At 53.9% G+C, this 21947-nt stretch overlaps 1 protein-coding gene across 1 annotated transcript in view; it reads left to right on the top strand.

Moving 5' to 3' along the window:
• Positions 1–21947, top strand: part of ARRDC1 (arrestin domain containing 1) — a 39948-nt gene that overhangs the window by 1922 nt on the left and 16079 nt on the right. Inside the window, exon 2 of the mRNA XM_040083460.1 lies at positions 16703–16813. Within this exon, the coding sequence (XP_039939394.1) occupies positions 16703–16813 (111 nt within the window). The remainder of the gene's footprint in view (positions 1–16702; positions 16814–21947) is intronic.

The raw sequence follows: 21947 nt of genomic DNA, 5'->3' as shown, positions 1-21947 counted from the left end.
GCAGGGATTTTGGTAAGAGCTGGGGCAGCTGAGCTCTAGGAAAGCTGGCAGAAGCATTGAGCCAAAATCTGAGGGGGGCTCCATGTGGTTGATGCTTCTGCTGTGCTGAGGTCACCTGAGCAGCCCTTTTAGGCTGAGTTTCCTGTACAGTGGCTTCATGAGCTGGGATAGAAACTTTCCATTACTAGTGTCAGAACTCACCCAGTTAAGTCACATTTGGATGTGAAACCAACTTCTGCCAAGCACAAGGTGACTCTTTGCTGTGTGTTCTCCCTCCTGTCGTGTATCTCATGGTCTCTGGTGCTTAAACCCTTTATACTTGATCTCTTGGGCACCCTCTCCTTCCTTCTGGATGAAGGAAATATCTCGCCCTCAGAGGAAGAGGCCCATGCAGCTGCTGAAACATCCTTTTGGTGTAACAGCAGGTTAACCTGCTGAAAGAGGTCTGTAAGGGACTTGTGAGCACTGTTGAGCTCTGTGGGCTCAGCACTGGAGGGATCAGACAACCTGACATGCTCTGGCTTCCTGTTGGGCTGTGGGGAGAGCTGGGTGGCATCAACTTATCCTACATCTTATGTACTTGTACCCCCCCCCCCACACCTTCTGTGGCCAACTGTGATTTTCCAGACTAATAAATTGCTTCCAGGAGAAGACACAAAGTCCTCGCTCCTGGCAGGTGTGGCCCACAGCACCGCGATTTGGTGCTTTCCATTTCCCGAGCCAGGCGAGTCCTGTGCGGTGACTTCTGGGTGCTGTGGTGTGTGAGATCACAGCCGGAACCAGCCTGTAGGTGACTCTTCACACGGTAACTTCTGGCTCTTGGAAATTACGCCTTCTGAAAGGTGACGGTGCAAACAAACAGAGCTCGTTGTGCCTTGCTAAACACAGGAGAAATCTTGGGTCATGGGACAGCAGGGACCCACCTTTTGGGATCATTAATGTTCCCACTGTTGGGGGTTAGAGTTTCTTTTTTACTTATAGATTTTTTCCCCATAAGTTGCTAGGAAACTAACTACTGGGTACTTATAGGTACTCACGCATAACAAAGGGGCCAAAGGAGAGGAGTTGTAGCACCTGGCTACATTTCTTTTGTCTCTGGGAGTTTCTTTCGGAGCGGGGAGATAACGTGAGTTTTGGGGCAGGTAAAGGACAGGGCTGGGGGCAGCTCCTCTCTCTTGGTCTCGGCATCGGAGAGGATTGCCAGGCTGCTTCTTGCTGCGGGAGGAGTTCACTGTTACCCCCAAGTCCGGTCCTAGAAAATCCACCATCGTCTGCTCGTGTGCCCCGGAATTCTGAGCTCGTCTCCTCCTGCCCTGCTGGAGCCGGGCCAGCCCTGTCCGGCCGTCGCTGGTTCTCCAGCACTGCTCTTTGTGCTACGCTGTGGCCCTGCACACCCCTGCCCTGCCGGGGACATCCCCCCCTGCCCTGCCGGGGACATCCTGCCGTTCCAGCCACCAGCCCAGGAGTTTCCACCGCTCCAGCTTGGTGCTCTGGGAGTTCTGCAGCGGCACCGAGATCAAACTGCCCCGGGTTTTGTGAAGGAAAGCCCTCGAGGTTCCTGGTTTTGTTGTTAATGCTGTAGTTGTTGCTGTTTGTTTTGCTTTATTATACATACTAGTAAATTCCCGTTTTCCTATTCCCATATCTTTGCCTGAAAGCCCCGAATTGCAAAATTATAATAATTTGGAGGGAGGGGGGTTACATTCTCCATTCCAAGGGAAGGTCCAGCTTTCCTTGGTGGACATGTGTCTTTCTAAATCAAGACACTCACTTAGACTGGTGTCAGTGCCAGCCCTGCTGACTGGCAGTGAACACTGTTCAGGAGGGCATCATCTTCAGCTGACCTTGCAGCAGCATCATTAATACTGACTGGTCCTTGGTGACCCACGTGGACCTTCTGAGGAGCCACACTCCTTCCTGTGCCTGTGCCAGGGTGAAGGACCTGCCCAGAAAACTTCCAAGCCTCAGGGGAGAGCGCTGATGGAAATGGAGAATTCCTAATCATTGTGCCTGGTTTGCTGGGTAAATCATCAAACATGTGTGTACAAAGAATAATTAATCTTACAGGAAGCTTGTGCAGGGACAGCTGGAGATGGAGTTAATTTGTGGGGAAGGAGGAGGGAAGCCAGTTCAATTGTAGCAGGGCAGGCAGTCCTGGTTGCCAGCAGGAGCATGTGGAACAAAGGCTTGTGCTGCCTGGAGATGCTGGAGCACTTTCCTCTCAACTCTGTGGCTTCCAGGGGCCATGTGGATTATTTCGGTCCTGCCTGCAATTCAGCCAGGCTTCAACAAGTGTAATGCTAAAATAACAGCCCTCTCTGCCAGGTCACTGAGAGCAAAGAAACAGCAAGGGCTTTCCGGAACCGATTTCAGCACTTTGCTATTCTCTACTCTGTTATTTGGCTGTCCAGGTTTATGCAGGGATGACTTGACTTTAAAATCACTCCCTTGAACTACAAAGCTCCAGACACAAGTACCTGTGTTTGTTCATGCTCTAGAAATACAGATACATAATTCCCATTTCTGCAGTGTGGAGAGCCCGTGAATCATAATTTTCTTCTCTGATCTTAAATGTAGTAAATATTCTCACTTCTCATATGGAGAACGGGGAAAGCTGGTGGTGAAGGGGGATGAAGAGCAGGGCTCTGAAATCCTGGGTCATGTGTCCAAACAAAAAGGTAACTTCTGTTCCCTAGAAGAACAGTAGGGAGAAGTTTGGGTTTGGTGGTTCTGACGTGTGTAACCTGTGCCCTTCCTGAGGGGAAGGGATGACACCAGAGGACTCTGTTGGCCACGATTCTCCTACCACTTGACCTCTGGTACAGTGGAAAACATTGTTCCTGCAGGAAGGCTGTGGCTTGGGAAAGTGCTGGGGGAAAGGTGGATTCAGTCCCTGTGTAGTGGTCTGGCTCTCTCCTGAGTCAGAAGTTTGTCTTTGGAGGATTGGAAATCCCTGTGCTGGCAGCATGGGTCACCTGCTCACCACTGGGGCAGCAGGGACCCCATGGCTGCTCCCTGCTTTGGGGTGCAGCGTGGGCAGGGAGCGTGGTGCCTGCAGAGCTGAGCAAGGCCTGGGGGTTTGGAGGGCAGGAGCAGCACCATCACTGTCCCTGGTGATCCTGGCAATGTCCCATGAGGTCCTCGTGCTGTCTGGTATCCACCAGCAATGGTGGTGCCGGGATGAGGCCAGGCTGGCACTGCTGCACAGGAATGCTCACGGATGGCTCCGCAGCATCACTCCCACAGGCTGGATGGCTCCTGCTGTAGGGGAGTGGATTAACTTTCTTTTCTCATTGTGTGAAGCGAGACAGCAGAGAGCTGTGTGGCCAAGCCTGTCTGAAGCTGGGGAACAAAAGAGGGATTTTTGCTCTCCTGGTTGGCTTGCTGCTAGAGCTCCAACTCCTCTGGAGTCAATAACTAATCACGAGATGGGTTTGTGTTTCTCACCACTGCAGTGAGCCGCTCTCCTCCACTCCCCCTGTCTGCACACCACTTGTGTTTTCAGCTGAAAAACTGTTTGCTCCTCCTTGGTGAGGAGACATGCCACGGCCTCCCATGCCTTGTTTAACAAAATGGGAGGACAAGCGGAGTGGAGTTCTGTCTGTCTGATTTGCTTCCAAGTGTGACAAACGGGGTGTGAGTGCTTATCCCTTCCCTGGAGCGGCGCAGAGCTGTCAGAGCTGTAGCTTATCTTTCAGGGCTGGAGTCAGGTAGGCGGCAGGGAGGCTCCCTGGCTGAGAGGAAGAAGCCTGTGGGTTTCCATCCCTCTCATCCCAAGGCAGCTCCCTATCCCCGGCTGTGTTGGGAGGGGAGGAGCAGCCAGGGAGGTGCATGGACAACAAGCATGCTCCACTCGGAGCGTGTTGCAAAATACTTTGTGCTGTAAAGTCATCTCCAGGGAAGAAGTAGCTGTGTAGAAGACACAGAGCTGTCACTTGACTTGGTGAAGCCTTGCTAGAGACTCTCATGGCCAGTAAGAGGAGGATGGGCATGTTGGATCATCCTCTGCTGTCCAGAGAGGGGATGCTCAGGCCCTTCCAAGAGAAGGGAGGGGGGTGGTTGGGTTGTGCTGCAGGCGTGCTGCAGACCTGACCTGTGCCAAAGAATAGAGAAAGGTGCTCTGGCAGGCATTGGGGAAGGTATTTTCCTTCTTCTGTGCAGGGCAGCTACTCCTGAAATGGCCTGGCAAACGTATCAGGGGCTGGGCTTTGGTTTGATGCCTCTTTTCTTGAGGGCTGATCGCTGAGATATTCAATGTACAGCCTTTAGGCTACTGGTGTGACCTCTGGAGTCTGGCAACAAGAATTGCTGTGGACTTTAATTGCCTCTTTGTGCTGCTCTTAAAATCTGTCACTCTTCAGATCTCTCGTGGAGAAATGCAAAATGCTTAGGGAGAGGAGAAACTGAGCAAAGGACCAGACTGTTGCCAGTCAGCGTGTTTTTTGCCTTGTGCACAGTTGTGCCTGCATGTGCTCAGAGTCACTGAGCTGTGTTCAGGATCTGAAACGGAGATGAAATGGATCCATATCCACAAAGGTGTTCAGGCTTCTGTCTGCTTGTGACGGCTTTTAAACAGCAAGTCCACATCCCCCACTCTCTGTGATGGCAGATTAAAAGGAGGTGATGGGGTGCACAAGACAGCTGGGAGTGAGGTGTTTTGCTGTCCCTAAGGTTGTGGGTAGAGGCCTTTTACCACAAGCTGTGGTTGGGTATTGCTCTGTGCAGAGGAGTGGCCACTGCCATGGGTTTGAATTGCACGGCTTGAGTAAATTCTCATAGGTGTATTGGGATCTTGAGATGCTGGATGATGGCAGTGGAGAGGATATGAAGTGTCCTAAGGTAAGTATCAAGCTGCTTTTGACCCACTCAACAAGATGAGGGTGGCAAGCTAGTGCCAACCTGGAATTATTTAGAGATCTAGTTTAAAAACAACCTGATCTCTGAGCACCTTAATCGTCATTAAAACCGGTGTTCGTCAGATATCTATAGCAAAAGCTGTTTCCAAGATGTATGAATCATTTCTGGAGTACTAATGCTTATGACTTCCACTCCTTTGTTCTTGCTGACGGCACTCTGCTCTCTGACAGTCCTTCTGGCTCAGGCAGCTCAGACCAGAGGTAACAATGCTGCAGCAATTCCGTGTTCATCCCTCCCAAACACACCCACCTGCATCCCAAATATTCCCTGCAGTAGGAGTGGGATAAAACTGGTTTGGAAGGCAACAACTCTAGGGAGGAATGCTCACTGTATGGGTAGAAATTGGAGCCTTCTCAATGGGGAATATCAGCAGGGGTCTGAATGTCAGGGCCAGAGGTTCAGCTCAGGTGCCAGATGTTCCTTTTCTGTCTGCTTGGATCTCAGAGGAGCCCAGCCTGACTGTGAGGTCTATCTTGCCAACTTGTAGCACTCCCAGCACAGTGAGGATTTGTTATGTATCTGGTGCTCTGGTGATAACAAGAACAGAAGTCATCTTTCTAAACTGATGATCTTGCTATAAATAGAGAATCCAGCTGCTTGTGTTGAATGGCATCAAAGAAAATCATAGGAGCAGCTCTTATGCTTAGTGAAGTGGATTCTGGCTGTTCTCTCTGAAGATGCTGGGGTTGGGAGATTTCTTGACAACTGAGACGTGCAAAAGCAGTGCACAAGAGCTCAATGTGACGTGGGGAATCTTCATCAGGGAGCAAGTGAGGCTGGGATCTCCCATCCCACGCTGGGATCTCTATCAGGGAGCAGGTGAGGCTGGGATCTCCCATCCCACGCTGGGATCTCTATCAGGGAGCAGGTGAGGCTGGGATCTCCCATCCCACGCTGGGATCTCTATCAGGGAGCAGGTGAGGCTGGGATCTCCCATCCCACGCTGGGGTCTCTATCGGAGCAGGTGAGGCTGGGATCTCCCATCCCACGCTGGGATCTCTATCAGGGAGCAGGTGAGGCTGGGATCTCCCATCCTATGCTGGGATCTCTATCAGGGAGCAGGTGAGGCTGGGATCTCCCATCCCATGCTGGGGTCTATTGGAGCAGGTGAGGCTGGGATCTCCCATCCCATGCTGTGCCTTCCTGCCTCCCCAACAAGAACCTGTCTGTGCTGGTACCTGGCCAGGATGAGGAGGCACTAAATGCAGGCTCGCTTTACTGCTTGTAAATAAGGCTCTTGAGGAAAAAGCCCTTGAAACCTCTTCTCTAGGAGGAGGGGAGTTGGCTCCAGGCTTGTGCTTGGGAGCTGCAGCAGTACTAAATCATTTGGAGGTATCTCAGCAGTTCTGAGTGCTGAGTTGGGAGTTCAGCGCCAGGGGCAGCAGGAGGACGGACCCCGGTGTGGTTCCACGTGGTTTCCTGACTCCTTGCTCCTGCCTCCTCTCCCTGTAAGTGGGCTCCAATCCCTCACACCACAACTCCTGTTCCCAGGATGGCTGAGCAGTCCTGAGTGTGCTGCTTTAGTCATTCTCCTGCTGTGGAGGCAGAGGCTCACTCAGGATGCTGGGTTGTGACAATGTGGTCTGTGCTGAGTCCTTGCAGCCCCAGGGGCGTCCAGTCTGTGACAGACCTCTTGTGCCACCAGGTACTGGGCTGATTTTGCATGTGCTCCTCATCTGGAGAGTGGGTGCTGGGGGATTTGTGCCCAGGAGCATGCCTTGATGCCCAAGAGGGGATGGAAAAACGTCATCTCTCCTGAACTTAACACCTGCAGGGTGGTCTGTTGCTGAGGCCAGGAGAGCTGTGTCTGGCTGTGTCATGGGTGGCAGTGAGGGTCTGCCAAACTGAGCACCAGCCAACAGGACTTGTAGCCTTACCTCTTAGAAAAGGCTATCTGAGAGTATCAGAAGAAAATGAGCGTGACTCAGTCCCACAGCAGAGCCTGGCCCACGGGAGCCCTGCTGCTCTGGTATTACAGTAAGCCTGTTAAGCATGAATTTCCAGAAGTCTTTGAAGCATTTATTTAGAAAGAGTCTGAAAAGGGAGTAGGCTCTGGTGAATAAACCTCTTTGTGGTGAGTAGGGAAACCTGATCAGTCGGCTGTTTATCTTCTGCAGTGGCTTTTGCACCCGGCGTGGAGGGTGATGCTCCTGCGGCGGGGGCAGAGGGGCTGTCTGGGGAAAGAGCTCGTCAAACCTGCTCCAGGGTGTGGGAAGAGTGGAGCAGGGCTGGCGGTGGTCGCACACAGAGGTGTGTTCTCAGGACAGAGGTGTGTTCCCAGGACATCAGAGAGCTCAGCCTCCCTGGCTGCTCCTTTTCCATGGAAATCGTAGCTTGTTCTGCCAGCGAGGTGGGAAAAGGTGCCAGGCTTTGCACTTGCTGGGAGAGAACAAGTGAGTTTGCTAATGAGTTTAAAGGGGTGTTTTCTTTCACAGCATCCAGCACAGCCCCCCTGGGAGCTGCAGTGCTCTGTGGTAGGTTGTGGTGGAGTTTCTTGCCCAGTTCTTCCTTTTTTAGACAGCCAAGTCAATTGTACCAGAATATCTTAAGTCCTCTGGCCTAAAGTAGGGTTAAGTGCTGGGTGGAAAGCTATTTCACTTTGGGCAAGCTATAAAAAAAAAGAGATTCCTCACTTCTGTTTTAGCACTGCTCAGCCTGAGGAAGGGTGGCTGTGGTCCCTGGCTGGCTGAAGTGCTGAGTGCTGGCAGGTCCTGGCATCCATCAGCATTCCTGTGAGCCAGGGTGAGCTGCTGATTCTGTTCCATTTGCCTGGCTGCATGTTGGGCATCTGGGACTTGCATTCCCTTCCCACAGGGCTGCTCTAGGGGCCAGGTGCTGAAGATTAAGATGCTCTGACTGCTTATGTATGCACAGCCTTGTTTTGCTTTGAAGAGCATAGCTTGCTTAAATTCAGGGTTCACAAAATCCAGTTTATTACCCAGGTCTCCTGAGAAGGATGGAGTAAATTAAATCTACATTAAATTTATTAAAATAAATCTGTCTTGTGCAGGGGATCATGAGTAAAACTTTTCTGGACCCTGCTGAGATCCTAAATATGAGTTGTTCTCACACCAGGCTGGCAGCTGCAGACCCTGCCTGGAGCTTGGTCTCATCCCAGTCCATCCCACCTGAGAGTAACAGAGGCTGCTTCCTCATGGATGGCGTGAACAGAAGTGAGCCTCAAACACAGCTCTAGGAGGAGGGCAGGCACTGCAGTCTCCAAACAGGCCACAGTCTCCCACGCTGAATTTCTGTCCAGGGTAGCAGAAAGGAAAGAAATTTTTTGAGATTAAAGTTGGCTTCACACCCTGGAGCAGTTGAAGCTCCACATGAAACATTGCCTCCATCTCTCCTCCAGCCTTCTGCTCCTCTGCAACCTCTCTGCTTTTCTCCTCCGATACTTGAGGGATGGATGCTGGGAGAGGAGGAGGCTGTGAGTGCTGGCAGTGTGGCTCAGGTGGGTGGCTGGCATGGAGATATTCCTCGGGAGCTGTGAGATCTGCTTCTCTCTGCCAAATAGTTTCTTGCTGCTGTTTGATCTGGCTGTTCCCAGCACTCGAGGGTGCCTGTGTCTGCCAGCCTGGCCTGGGAGGAAGAGGATGGGCCCCCAGCACGCTGGGGTGGGGCACAGTAACTCTCCTTGCAGGAGTACCCAAGGAATGACATCACTGACCTCTGCCCTGTGTGTGACAGCAGGCACTGTGTGGAGCAGCTCTGCTGGACTGTGCCACCTGCTTAGGATGGGATGGAAGTTTGGGCTCCCAAAACTGCTCTGAGGCACTGCCAGGACATGTCCAGACACTGCTCTGCCTGGCTGTTATGGTACAACCACCTCTGCCGTTGTGGGCTCTCGAGCAGAGCAAGCCCATTTCTCCCCACCTCTTCCCAGTCTGTGTGGCTCAGCACTGGGGCCTACATCGGTCTGAAGCTTAAAACAAATCCCAAACTTGTCCTGGTTTTGCAAGAGTCAGTTTTGGAGAAAGGATCACCCCAGCATCCCCTTCTGGAGGAGGTTTGGGGAGCAGTGAGGTGTCTGTAGCAGCAGTAGTGTGGTGGGGATTGGGGTGACCTGAAGCCCCTCGCTCAGGCCCTGAGTGCAGGTGCTGTGGTGTTTCATGCCTGTTGCTAAGGAGCTGCCTGTGGCACGTGTTCATCCCCCTCCCACAGCCTGTGTGGCCTTGTTCACGGGTGAGTTTTCCCCCTGCAGCCCGACATGTGTAGAGCCAGGTTTGTTAAGTGTACTCAGCTGAGGATTTAATTCCAGATGTTTGAGATGGCCCCCTTCCTCTGAGGGCAGCCAGTGTGCTGATAAAACACTGTGATGCTATAAATAAAGCTGTCAGCTCCACAAGAGAGAAAAGCCTTCGGTTTGAGCGGGAGTTTGTTCTAAACAGGAGCCTGAGAGTTGGCTTTCTTGTCTCAGGATTTATGTTGACCCTTGGTTTTGGGGAGGAGCTGGAAAATGTAGGTTTCCCTGCTGCTCTCAGCCTGATGGAAGAAAATGCTTGCAGCGGGGGGAAGGATTGACCTGCCTGGGAAAGGACTTAGACAAGATTTGTTCTCCTGCTTTTCTGCAGGTACACACCTGCCCAGTCTCCCTTTGGAGGCTTCTGCATTGCTGGAATGAGGCCAATCCTTGTGCATCCATACTCCCTGCCCCTCCTCGTGCTGGGCTGGACTCTGGCTAAAATAATTCATGCATAGCTGAAATAATGACTGTGGGTCACTTTGCCCCTGTGGTAGAGCTGTCACTCCCCTGGGGTTGCTACAGGTGGAGATTTTCCAGGCTCTCTTGAGGAGCTGCTTCAGCCTTCCTACAGTGTGGGGCTGCTTTTGGAGGGTCTGGGCTTCCTGCAGGTTGGGTGGGACATCCAGGTGGGTCCTCCTGCCTCAGCCTAGCAGTGGAAACCTACAACCCTGTTGCCACAGCCAGGGCAACAGGCACTGCTGGCTCTTTGGATGGCATTTGCTGAGCTTGGATTTGCAGAGCTGCCTCTGCTGCCATGGAAATCAGCACGCTGAAAGGTCAAGGAGGGAGGGACTGTCCCTTGCACTGCTGTGAGGGGTTTGGCTGGTCCAACCCTTTGCAAGGTGCAGAGGGCAAGTGCCAGCCTGGAGAAGGAATGGCTGAGCAGCAGAGCCATTGCTTGCTCTTGCTCCTGGGGGCTAAAAGATGCTAAAGTTTGTGCCACTGCAGTGGGGCTGCAGCTGGGCTCGTGGGTGGCAGAAGCATTGCTACAGGCAGCAGCACGGGGACAGAGAGGGGTCAGACACAGCAACCACTGAGAACTGCACGGGAGCCTGTCTGCAACTCTGAGCAGAGCTGTGCTGGCTGTGAGCTGGTGATGGCTGGCAGGCTGTGGGGGGTGGGATGAATCCCTGGGTCACGGGGAGCAGCAGCCAAGTCCTCCAGGAGCTGGAGGCTGCTGGTGCTGTGGGAGATGCTGCTCCGTGTGTCAGCTCTAGACAAGACACCTCCCAGGGCCCAGCCACAGGCTTGGATTTGAATTGAGATGGAAAGCATAGACAACTCTTCTAGACAACTCCTCTCCTTCCATGTTAGAGGCCAGATCCTTTTCCTGTCCCTGTGCTGGGCTCTTGTGAAGGAAAAAGATAAAAACCTCCCCAGACAATCCTTAACCTTGTGCCAAACCTGCCGCTGCCTCCAGCTCTTGTAAGCTCTGCTCTTGCCTCACTGGCTTGTGAAATGCTCAAGACTATTTGTGTCTCAAGAACTGACAGGATGGACCCAGAAGGATGGGGACAGCTGAGATTTAATTAGGAGCTGTTGGTTTAATTAGTAGTGTCTCAGTATATTCATACTCGAGGGAGTTGTGTATCTCGTGAGTTTCCAGGCTTCCTGCTCAGTGCTTTCTGTCTGAAGCTGTATGGGTGTGTTTCTGTACAAAGGCTATTAGTAGAAAAACCTCATCCTGCCCCTCTTGGTGTCCACTTTTCATGGGACTTTTCTAGGAATTATCCAGTCTCTACAAACTGGGAGTAACTAGCTCTGCCTGTGGGTCTTGCTCTCTCCCAGAATTTCCATTTTCCCCGTGCTATCTGGTCCTGCTTTGCTGGCAGTGTAGGGAGCCTCAAACCCCTCATCTTCACACAGATGCAGGGCTGGAGGATCTCAGGATGTACCCAAAATTGTGATCTTTGCTGAACCCAGAGGTGTCACTCCAAGGTGGTGCTGTGTGTTGAGGTGACCTCCTGCTGCCCATCCTGTGACAGCCCATCCTTCTGTCCCTACTACACATCCCTACTACAATGCTTTAGGGACGGGTTGGGGCTCAGGGGGATCCTTCACCCCTTTCTCCCAAGGCTGCTTCTGGCCCCTGGGATGGGAAATGGCTCATTTTCAGCTCATGGGTGCTCTGAGTCCCTGCAGCTCTGGAGAGTCTCTGGCACATTGAGAGAATCAGTTAGAATGTGGTGATCGCTGTCTGCCGTGGCTCTGATGGAGAGGGATGAGGTAAGGGGGCCCTGGCTTCCCGTGGCTGGTTTCCATGAAAGGAAGACTTTTCTGATGCAGAGTCACTTGACTCCCACAGCACTTTCTCCTCCTCTGCTCCTTTGTTAGCTGCATCCAGGCGTGCATGAGTTTTCCAAAGGGCATCTCAGTCCCTGGGTGCCCTCTGATTCCATCACTAAAGCATGCCTTGGTGCTTGTGCTCTGTGGGGTCACTGCAGGCACACAGTGCCTCTGCCGTCCATCTCATCCCACATGCACAGGGCTGGGTCCCTCCTTCCCTGCAGCAGGGACAGTTGGAGCCTCTGGTTCCAGCAGACATGGCTGAGGCCACGTGGTGACCCGGGTAAAATTCAGCTGGCAAAATCCCAGGGCTGCTTGTAAGTGCCGTGTCAGAGCTCGGTTGCCAGCTCTTCATCTGTCCTTGTGGGGAAAGGGGATGACGGGAGGGTCTGTCAGTCCTGCCTAAGCTGCTGCCAACTGCGACAGCCACCACCTCCAACTGTGTCAGGTTGTGTCTGGAGGAGGCTCAGCCTGCAGAGCAGGGAAAGGTTCTTCCCCCAGAGGGTGCTGGGCACTGCCCAGGCTCCCCAGGGAATGGGCACAGCCCCGAGGCTGCCAGAGCTCCAGGAGCCTTTGGACAGCGCTGCCAGGGATGCCCAGGGTGGGGTTGGTGGGGTGTCTGTGCAGGGCTGGGAATTAGACTGGATGATCCTGTGGGTCCCTTCCAGCTCAGGGTATTCAGTGATTCTATGAACTGGTTTTGCTGCTTCCCCTGCCCAGCCTAGAAAACCCAAACTGACCAAGTTGCAGCAGCCTCTTCCCTCCCCCTCTGCCCATACCTGTTGTGGCAGGTGTGTGACACAGGTGGCACTTGAAGTCAGAGGCGTTCGCTTGGGACTGGGGCTGAGTGCAGGGTGACCACTGAGCCTCTGCTTGCTCAGCATGTGGCTGGATTTTGGAAGCAGGGATGTGCACACACAGCCTGCCCCTGGCAGAGGAGGGGATGCGTGTGCTGTGCTTTTCTCATGCCCAAGGTGCCACACCAGCTCCCCCGAGGAGGGCAACTCACTGGGTCAGGAGAAAAAACAGTTTGAAATCTACGGCTGCTCTCCTTAAATCACCTTGGAAGAAGGCAGACGTGCCCGGCTCCTGGCATCTCTATTTTTACTTTGTGCAGAGATGGATACAGCTGAGCTGTCTCCTTTTATTTCCAGCACTTGGTGCGTGCTGCAGTGCTTTGCTGAAGATGTGTCTGGCTGGATGCGGAGCTGCCCACTTCCCTGAATCCCTGAGGGACTGTGGGATGAAGGGCTCTTGCCTTCTGCATGGCTTCATCATTCACTTCTTTTCTTTGCCTCCCCCTTCCACTCCTCAAACAGTTTTTGGACTTTGTTTTTTTCCTGTATTTATTCAAGTCAGTCTGGGTAAACAGGAAGGAGGCGACTGGGGCCACTGGTAGCACTGGATTCCAGAGGCATTTTTAAGGGGTTTCTAATATCTGCAACTGGCCTATTCTGATGCAGAAACTATAATTTCCTCTGTTTACAGCTTGGCAGTTCCAAGATTTCCTTGGAAAGGCTCAGACTGCATTTTGCTTCCTGACAGGCAGGCTGACAAGCTCTGTGCTCAGGTGGCTCCATTGCAGCAGCTGTGATGGTGCTGGTTTTGCCAGGTCTGTCCTGACTGCCGTTTTTAGGTTCCAGCTGCCCCCCGAGCCACGGGCCTGAGCTGTGCCTGTCACACATCCCTGTCCCTCCTCCTGCTTGTGGGCAGGAGCCTGTACAAGAGAGAGCCAGGGAAGTAAGTCCCCAGTATCTCCCTCTGCCCCATGGGATGCTCATGGAGAGGTTGATTTTACAGTTCACTGCTCCAAAACCTGGTTAGGAGTGAGATGAATGGTTTGATCTGTTGAACCAGGCACCTCTGAAACCTCCCAGATAAACTGGCCCTGAAGCTGCCAGTCTTCTCTGCTCTGGAGATGAAACTAGGGGGTTCTCTGGTTGTCCTGGGCCTGCTGCCCCCAGCATCACCCACCCTGCAGGGGCCTGAGGATCTGCTGGCTCCTCCGGGAACCTGGGGGATGAGGTGGGGTATGCAATCCCTGTGTCCAGCTACACTGTCAGCTGTGGGAAAATAGCTCAGAGCTATTGTCCTCCCCATTTTTCCCCAGTGAGGTGGGGGGAGTTCAGTGTGTCTGGAGCAGGTTGGAGAAGATGCTCCATAACAAATCTCTGCCCCCTGAACTGCTCCAAGGCTTGTCCTAAGTGTGGTGACTTGGTGTGCCTGATGACTGGGAACTTTGGGGAGGGTAGAGGGAAGGGGAGAGTGAAATTCCTTCAAACTTTTCAGCTTGAAATGCTGCTTTCTGTTGCTTGGGGCTGGAATGGCAACCCCAGCGTGTGTGATGGTCAGGGAATGCGGCTGGGGAGGGCTTGGTGGGGCTGAAGGACTGGAACCCCTGAGAGCCCCAGAGCAATCCCTCCAGGGACTGTCCCTCCTCTCTAGGCATGGGCTGGCTGTGACCGTGCCAGTTTGGGATGTCAGTGGTTAATTGGGAAGCCTCGGAGCTGACAGCTCCTGTGCTGGAAAACTCCTTAGCAAGCTGAAGAGGAATTTTTGGACATGGTCTGACTTTAGCCCTGGTGCTTGACCACAGCAGCGGGGCCCCAGCCACGGGCTGGCTCTGAGTGTCAGACTGCAAACCCACTGCCTTTGCTTGCTGAGCCTGTCTGCTGAGGGAAGGGAGCTGGGCCACAGCGTGTGTTCCTGAGCATTCCCACCCACCTGCCTCCCTGGAACAGGAGAGCTCCACACCGCAGTGCAGCATCGGGCTGGAATCAGAGTCTGTCGGCCCCTTATCTGGGCGTTGAACAGATGGTGGTGATCTGTAAGCTCCTGTGGTGCAGGGAGGCTGAGGGGGAGCCTGCTCAGGGGCTGTTGCTCCTGAAGGATGTGAATGTTCTCCAGTTTTTGGTTGGGTTTTTCTTCCTCGCATCTCCTGTGTGAAAATGAGGGAATGCAGTGGGTGAGTCTGGGCTTGATTTGACTGGATCCATCTGTGTTATGTGGGCTGCTGCAGAGTGGGACAGGCTTGTTTGAGCCCAGGGATGTGGCAGTATGTCCGAGGTGGGAGCATGGCACCAATTTGTAGGTACACAGGACACCACCCTGATAAAACCTTTCCTGCTCCTGATGCTGAGGCCCCTCCGTGGCTCTGCCATCTGCCAAAAGAGAGTATTGGATGTCACCTGGGGATGTGTGAAGGGTTCATTGTGATGGCTTATCTCAGGAGGGCACCTGTGTCTGCTCAGGTGTGCTCAGTGCTCTGGCAGGGAGTTCCCATCCCAGACCACACTATCCTGTTCTTTCCCTACCTTGGAAACGCCAAAGCACATCACAGACACAAACAAGCCGGTGATGTGTCAGCCTCGCTGCTGTATTGATGTCTGGTTAATGAGAGTTGGCATCTGGAGCTGCTCATCGTTTGTCCTTGAGTGTGGAACAACGCTTGGACTGCAAGAGGCTCCTCATCTCAAGGTCATGAGCAGCTGTGAGGGTATGGCAGGAGATCTGATGGGGAGGCTGTTCTTCCTGCTGGGATTTCAGACTTTAAGCCCTGAGGAGCTCATTCCACCCGACTGCATGACCCCCCTCACTGTGGCTGGGCTAAGAGCTGTGTGTTGTCCCTGCAGAGAGGGCTGGATTTGGGGTTCTTTCCACTCCATCTTGAGTCAGTGTGGAAGACAAGGTCACATTGGCCAGGCAGGTGTCTGGAGAGTTATTTGAAGTGGTTGCAAGCAGCAATAACGTGCAGCCCTCAATGTTTGGGTAGGTGAGTGGAGGTGTTGGTATCAACAGGGCTGAGAACACTTGTGGTGGGGAGGACAGAGCTCCGAAGCCAAGGCAAGCTTGTCACCTGCTTCCCAGGGAGATGTTTCCTGTGGATACAGCTGGAACAGGGGGGAGCAGATGGGTCAAAGGGGCAAAGACTCTGTCTGGTGGATCCTGACACCTTTCTGCCAGCAGAACTATTCACCTGGCAAATGGGGTAAGGGAGTTCTGTGGGCTCCAGTTAAGCTCTTGCAAAACCTGGTGGGATTCAGGTGGGAGATGTTCAGGCTGGGACAGACCTGAAGGTTGTTTGTGCTGTGATAGGTCTGCCTGTGTCCCCCCTGCGTGGGGGTAGCAGTGCAGATCATCTCTTGCTGTGCAGCAAGGCCAGTCTGTCACGTTTGTCTGTCTCTGTGGTCCAGTGTCGACATCGGAATCTAATTTCAACCTGCTGAGTATTGGCCAAGACTAACTGAAAATATCTGTGGGGAGCTCCTCTGAGAGCCACGTAGCCCTCCTGAGCCACACTGCAGGCCGAGCTCTTGGCGTGACTTTCTCCAGGCAAGGCACAAACATAGCTCAAATTACCGTCCTTGCTTTTGGGAGGGTCAGATGGCACCTCTGATGCTTCCAGACCTTCCTGCGTGGCTTTGCTGAGCCCTGTGTCTCTAACAGAGGAGGAAGCCACTCCCTTAGAACTGGTGTCTGGCTGGGAAGTGGTGTGTGTATGGACATTTTGGAGGTCCTGGTGCAGGACAAGTGCTATGGGCAAAGTGCTTTTGCTGCAAGCCATTGAAGCTGAGACCGACCCCAGGAGCTGGGATCAGGCTCCCAGGGGCTGGGAATGTCCTCTGAGGGTGACAGGGCTGAATTCAAGCAGCAGAGAGCTTGTCCAGGCTGCACTGGGGGGTCCAGCTCTCTGTTGCTGTTACAAACAGGGCTGTTTGAATCCCTTGTTCAGCTGGTTAGTGGGCTTGTGCCAAGCGTGTCTCTCCTCCCAGGGATGGTGAGACACCTGGTGGGATGCCTGGCTCCTTGTGGGGTGGGAGGCAGCAGAGTCCTTGGCTGCTCATCCCTGTCTAGACACTGACACCCAAGGCTTCTGCTCTCAGCCAGACTGCCAAGGCAGGTGCATGTTTTGGGAGGGAACACTGCTTCACTTGGGAGCCAGGTTTTCCTATCAGGGAGCTGCCATCACTGCTGCTAAGGGCTTCCACAGTGCAAGGAAACCAGCTCGAGGATTTCAAAGGTGCTAATATCTGGGAATAGCACTGGGGTAGGAGGGAGTGCTCAGTTGTGCTGGGAGTGCTGGAAAACATACTTTTGGAATGAAAACATGACCTGATTCCTCTGCTCCATTTTCCCACCCTGTGTACGTTTTTGAGAGGCACTGCTCCTGCACAGTACAGTACCTGCAGCAAGTCTGAACCCGAGGTTTTGCTTTCTCCCAGTGCTGACATGTGTCCTGTCTCTCTACAGCCATCAAGGTGAGCTGCATTGGATCCTGTGGGGTGTCCAACAAGATTAATGACACGGCATGGACTGTGGAGGAGCAGTACTTCAACAGCACGCTGTCCCTGGCAGACAAAGGTACGGCCCACAAAGGTCCGGTGAAGATCTGTGGTTTGGAGAAGCTTTACAGAAATATGTCACCAAGACTTCAGCATCCCCTCGATGTGAAATACCCCTCACAGGCTGCCTTGGCCTGTGCACAGAGGATGGGAGCCAGGATTAGAGACTACAAGAGTTTAGCAGGAGCTGTGCAGGGCAGGATCTGGAGCAGAACTTGGCAGCCACCCTGCAAACACTGCTGGCATCCTCTGGCCCTGGCCTGCCTGAAGCAGAGCTGTCACAGGCACTGCTCCCTGTCTCAAGGCTCTGTGTGTCTGTCCTGGCCTGCCTGAAGCAGAGCTGTCACAGGGACTGCTCCCTGTCTCAAGGCTCTGTGGGTCTGTCCTGGCCTGCCTGAAGCAGAGCTGTCACACGGACTGCTCCCTGTCTCAAGGCTCTGTGGGTCCATCCTGCTCCGCTTCCCGTGTGTGTTTATGGTGGTCACAAAACACTGATCAAAGCTGGTCATCAGAAGCCAGTGGTTTGCTCTGAAAGGGACGTGGAGGTGTCACTTGTGCTCCAGGAGAAGCGCTGGGAGCACGGCAGGATCAGCCTAGGACAGTTACCCCTGCTCCCAGTGAGATGGACAGAGACAGTGATGGGGTTGTATTGTCCTGTGGGTAAAGTGACACCAGCAGCCTCTGGGGGATCTGGGCCTGAATGAATGCTGTCTTTCTGCTGTTAAATAGGTCAGCCTTACCACAAATAATTCATGCTGTGCCCTGGCTCCTGTAGAAATCGAGATGTGCCAGTATCCACCTGCTGAAGGCAGTGGCTGAAGCAGCAATATGGCAAAAGCCCAGGGTAGCAGGAGCTTAGCCCTCTGATACTGTTTTATCTAATAACAGGAAATGGGTAAAACTGGAATGGCAGTTTCTTCTAGCTCAGCAATTTTCCAAGCAGAGCTTTTAGCATCGAGGGGAGACTGAGCTCATTCTTGCAGCAACTGGTGAGAGTGCTGTTTGCTCTCAGGTCCCTGCCAAGGGAGGCAGTTGGCTGGCTGGCTCTTGGCTCATGGCCTGGGGGCTGCAGTCAGAGATAAACTGCCTGGGAGGGCAATGGGAAACATTCCTGCCTGATTCTGGATGTGCTGAGCACAGAGAGCCCAGCTGTGGATGTCCCGGGATGGGGGGACAGTCACAGGGGGTGCTGCTGACCTTTGGGCTTAGATGAGTTAGGAGCTGTAGGCTGCGAGTGAGTGTGGACTTGTGGAGAGCTTTAAACCTGCAACTGCACTGAAAAGTGCTCCGTCCAACTTTTGTTTCTAATGTTTAATGATTCGAGGGAGAGCTGTGATCTTGTGGTCAGATCTGTGGGCTGGTCAAGCTGAGCAGTGGCAAAAGCCAGGCAGGAAGGTGGAGTGGGAAGAGGTGGGTGTGCTGTTTGTTGGGTTTGCAGCCTCTGGAAAACTTTGATAGCTGCTTTGGCAGTCCTGTGATGTTGCCCTTGGGAGCCATCCCCTCGATGACTAGGACTAGAATTAGCTGGGAAGGATGGAAGGAAAAGCCATGGCCGAAGTGTGCCCTTTGAAGGCCTGACATCCAAATGTGGCCAAAATTTGGTAGTCCCAGTTCTTAAAGCGTTTGTGGAAAACCCTGGTCTTTTGCCTCTTGGTTTTCCGGGACCCAGACTCCTGTATACCTCCTAGTGCAGTGCTGCTGTCACCCACTGGTATCACAGGCTCTGCCAGCCTTGAGCGGGTGCCTGGGGCTGGCAGCAGGGCTGGGCTGGCAAAGGAGCTGGTCACAGAGCCACGAGCATGGGCTGTGAGTGGGACTGAGGGGGCCAGCCGAGGTCTCCCAGAGCTGCCACAACTGCAGGCAGGTGAGACAGGAAAGAGCAATGCATGACTTAGCTTAGGTGTAGGGAATTCAAGGGAAAATCTGTCCCTGTGGAGTCGTTTGATTGGAAACTGAAGTGTGTTGTGGTGGTGTTCCTGTCCTGCCTCACAGAGCTGCAGTGGGATGATGAGGAATGCCCAGCCCAGGTATCAGCAGTTGGTTTGGAGCAGTGTGCTGGGTACTCACAGTCACTGACCTCTGCTCTTCAGCTTTTTGTGCCCAGAAAGTTGTGTGGAGCCCACTGCCTGGGAGCTCTCAGCCTGATTCCCAGCTGCAGGAAAGCAGAGAGGGAGAGGGTGGGCAGTCCCCATGTGTGTGGCATTGCAGCCAAGGGGGATTTGCCCTTTGTGCTCAGAAATTATTGCCCTGAACTTGCAGGTTTGCCCCATGTCTGCATTCACACAGGACAGCTGGGCCCCTGGGAGGATGGAGAGGGGAGCAATGGGCTGGACGTGGACGCGACACTGTCAATGCTGCCTCTGGGCCCGAGTCCACCAGCAGAGATGGCTTTGGAGCTGACCCTTGCATTTGCTGTGCTGGCTTGCAGGGATGTGGAACAAAAGCCCTGGGGGCTGGCACTGCTCCAGCCTGCGGCACAGGGACAGAGAGAGCTGTCTGCTGTCACAGCCCTCCCTGTGACATTGATGCGTGTCTGGGCTGGCGGAGCAGAGGGAGCCGGGCTGCTCCTCCACGTCCCTGCCTCTGTGTCTGCCTGTCTGTCTGCCTCCTCCGAGGGGCTGCTGGCAGCACAGTGTCCTGGCACAGCCCAGCCCTGCCGTGAGGCGGTGGCAGGGCTGTGCAGGGGGGCCTTGCAATGGCCTTGTGTGGGCACAGCCTCGGCACTGACTCAGCCGTGGCGTTTTTAGGCTTTCCAGGAATAGCTCTCAGCTGTCCTGGCCTTTCCTGGAGAGAGAGCATGAAAGAGCTCCAGACAGACGGAGTGTCCCATGTGGGTGTTCCCTGGGTGTCTCCCTGCAGGGCTGACCCGGCTGGAAGGGGAAACTGAGGCAGGCTGCACTGCTGGCTCTTGGGGTGTGGGGTGGTGAGGTTGCTGATGGTGATGGCAGGAACCCAGGGTGAGGGTGAGTTAGGGGAGCTGGAAGCATTTCCAAGCAAGGACTCCTTCAGGAGCATGATGCCAGCCCAGCTGCTGGCCCACACTGCCAGCACACAACTCCTTCCTTGGCCAGCAGCAGCCACCACCCGTGACAGGGCAAAGTTACTGTGGTGGCATCTGGTATGGTCCTGCAATGAATAAAAGCCATGCAAACCCCCCAGGGTGAATCCCTGCTTGTTATTGCAGGTGAGGGTTGGCGGTGCCCACCTCACCTTCTCCCACCAAAAAGCAATCAGCAGAAGGGAGGGCAGGACTGTGGGAGGCCCTGGCGTCAGGAGGAGGAGCTGCCTTCCTGCCATGGCCCCAGAGGCCTCATCCGCACAGGGGATGTCACTGCCTGAAAATGAGTTGGGGAAGGGGAGAAATTTGCTTCTGCCTCAATAGCCTCTTCTGTTCCTGCCTTCCCCCCACTACAGCACTGCTGCTACCTCTTCTTTTTGAACTAGAGCATTAAAAGTAAAGGTAAGGAGGAGCAGCATGTCCCTGCTGGGGGGAACTGGCAGCCAGGCTGTGCTCTGGAGCAGAGGGTGATGCCAGGCTGTGTTCTGACACCACCCCCAGCTCTCTTGAAGGAGGCTCAATCAGGCTGATGGCCTTGGCTTGGACTGAGGAGGGATCCCAGGTGACCCCAAAGCCACACAGAGAATGGGGCTCTGTCTTGCCCATCCCTGGTGAGCGGCTCAGCTCCAGTGGTGCCACCACTGCGCTGGCAGTTGTGGAGGTGGTGCAGGGAGGCAGGCTCAGCCTGAAAAACAGCCTGCCTCGCTCTATCCCTTCCCACATCCTGAGCAGTAACTTTTAAAAACACTGATCTGTGCTCTTTGAGGACACGTGGGGGGAAGGGGAGAGGAGGTTTGCAAAACTGTCGAGGCTCAGATTACTCTTTAAGCCTCTAAGAGTGACTCCACACTTCTCCTCCCACACACCTTTGCATTGAAATAAGTGAGGGGGCAGCTTGTCCTCTGTGGCATCAGCTGCTGCTTGTATTACACACTGCTTGGGTTTTTTTCTTAAGGCTCTACATTGCATGGAAAAGGAGGCAGGCCCTAAAATCACCCAGATGCCCACTTTAGCACTTATTTACAGCACTTTCCTTTCTCTCCCCACCTTGGAACAGGGTGTGGAGGACCTGGCTGTGCCACTGGAGCAGGTTGGTGATGAGTGCTGCTGCAAAGGACACTGCTCCCCTCAGGGCTTGTCCCCACTCAAGCAGGGGAAACACTCTGTGCTCTGGGAAAGCCTCTCGTGGGGCTGGGCAGGAGCTGGAGGCAGCAGGCAGCCGTGAGGAGCAGGGGATTGTGCTGTAGCCTTGGCAATCGCACACAGGCCGACAGTTTAATGAACTCGGGCTCTTTACATAAAAGCTGCTGGGAAGTGCAGAGTGTGCCAGCTGCTCCGGAGCCTCTCGCTGCTCTGTTTGCTGGAGAGGCTGCTGTGCTACACAGGTCACTCAGCCCACCGAGGGCTCCCAGGGGGCTCGTTACTCTCCTCCTGGAGGAGAGGCTAACAGGGTATTTACTTTTCCCACTTGGACTTTGCTCGCTCGCCGGTGTTGGTTTTTCCTTTTGCGAAGAAATGCAAGAGGGGTGGGGGCTGCTGGCTTTCTGTAGGTGTCAGCAGTGCAGGGGATCAAGTGGCAGCGAGCACAGAATGGCACCGCTTGTACCCGCTGCTCTGGGACACAGAGATGCTTCTCTTGATTTAATATAATGGAGTGATTCAGCTCTGCGGAGCCTCCTGCTCCTCTCCCCCTCCCTGCCGTGGCTCTGCCCTTGTTCAGCCGGGGAGGAGCAGGTTCATCATGTGCCTGTGCCCCCATGGGGCCGGCCCTTCCCTGCATCTCCAGCTGCACACACAGCCCTTTGGAAGGGTTGTGCAAGCAAAGGTAAACTTTTGGTTTTTTTCATTCCCTCCTTGTAGCAGAGCTGAACCCGTGCAGGGAGCTGGCTGTAATTTCCAGCTGACCTTTCTTTTGGCAGCTTGTAAGTTAGCTCGAAGGCGCTGCAGGGATTTCCTGGCAGCTCCACACGCTTCCTCTGCTGGTGGATTTCTTGCACAAAGAGCTAAAAAGGGGCAGCTGTGCATCACCTCTTCCCTGGGGTGGTTCTCTGCTGGCCTGGCACAACACCTTCATGGCCAGCAGCTGGCGCAGGGT

This window comes from Hirundo rustica, chromosome 20 (assembly GCF_015227805.2).
Source record: "Hirundo rustica isolate bHirRus1 chromosome 20, bHirRus1.pri.v3, whole genome shotgun sequence".
Lineage (NCBI taxonomy): Eukaryota > Metazoa > Chordata > Aves > Passeriformes > Hirundinidae > Hirundo > Hirundo rustica.
Note: the sequence above shows the minus strand (reverse complement) of the source record. Positions and strands in the feature narration are given on the sequence as shown.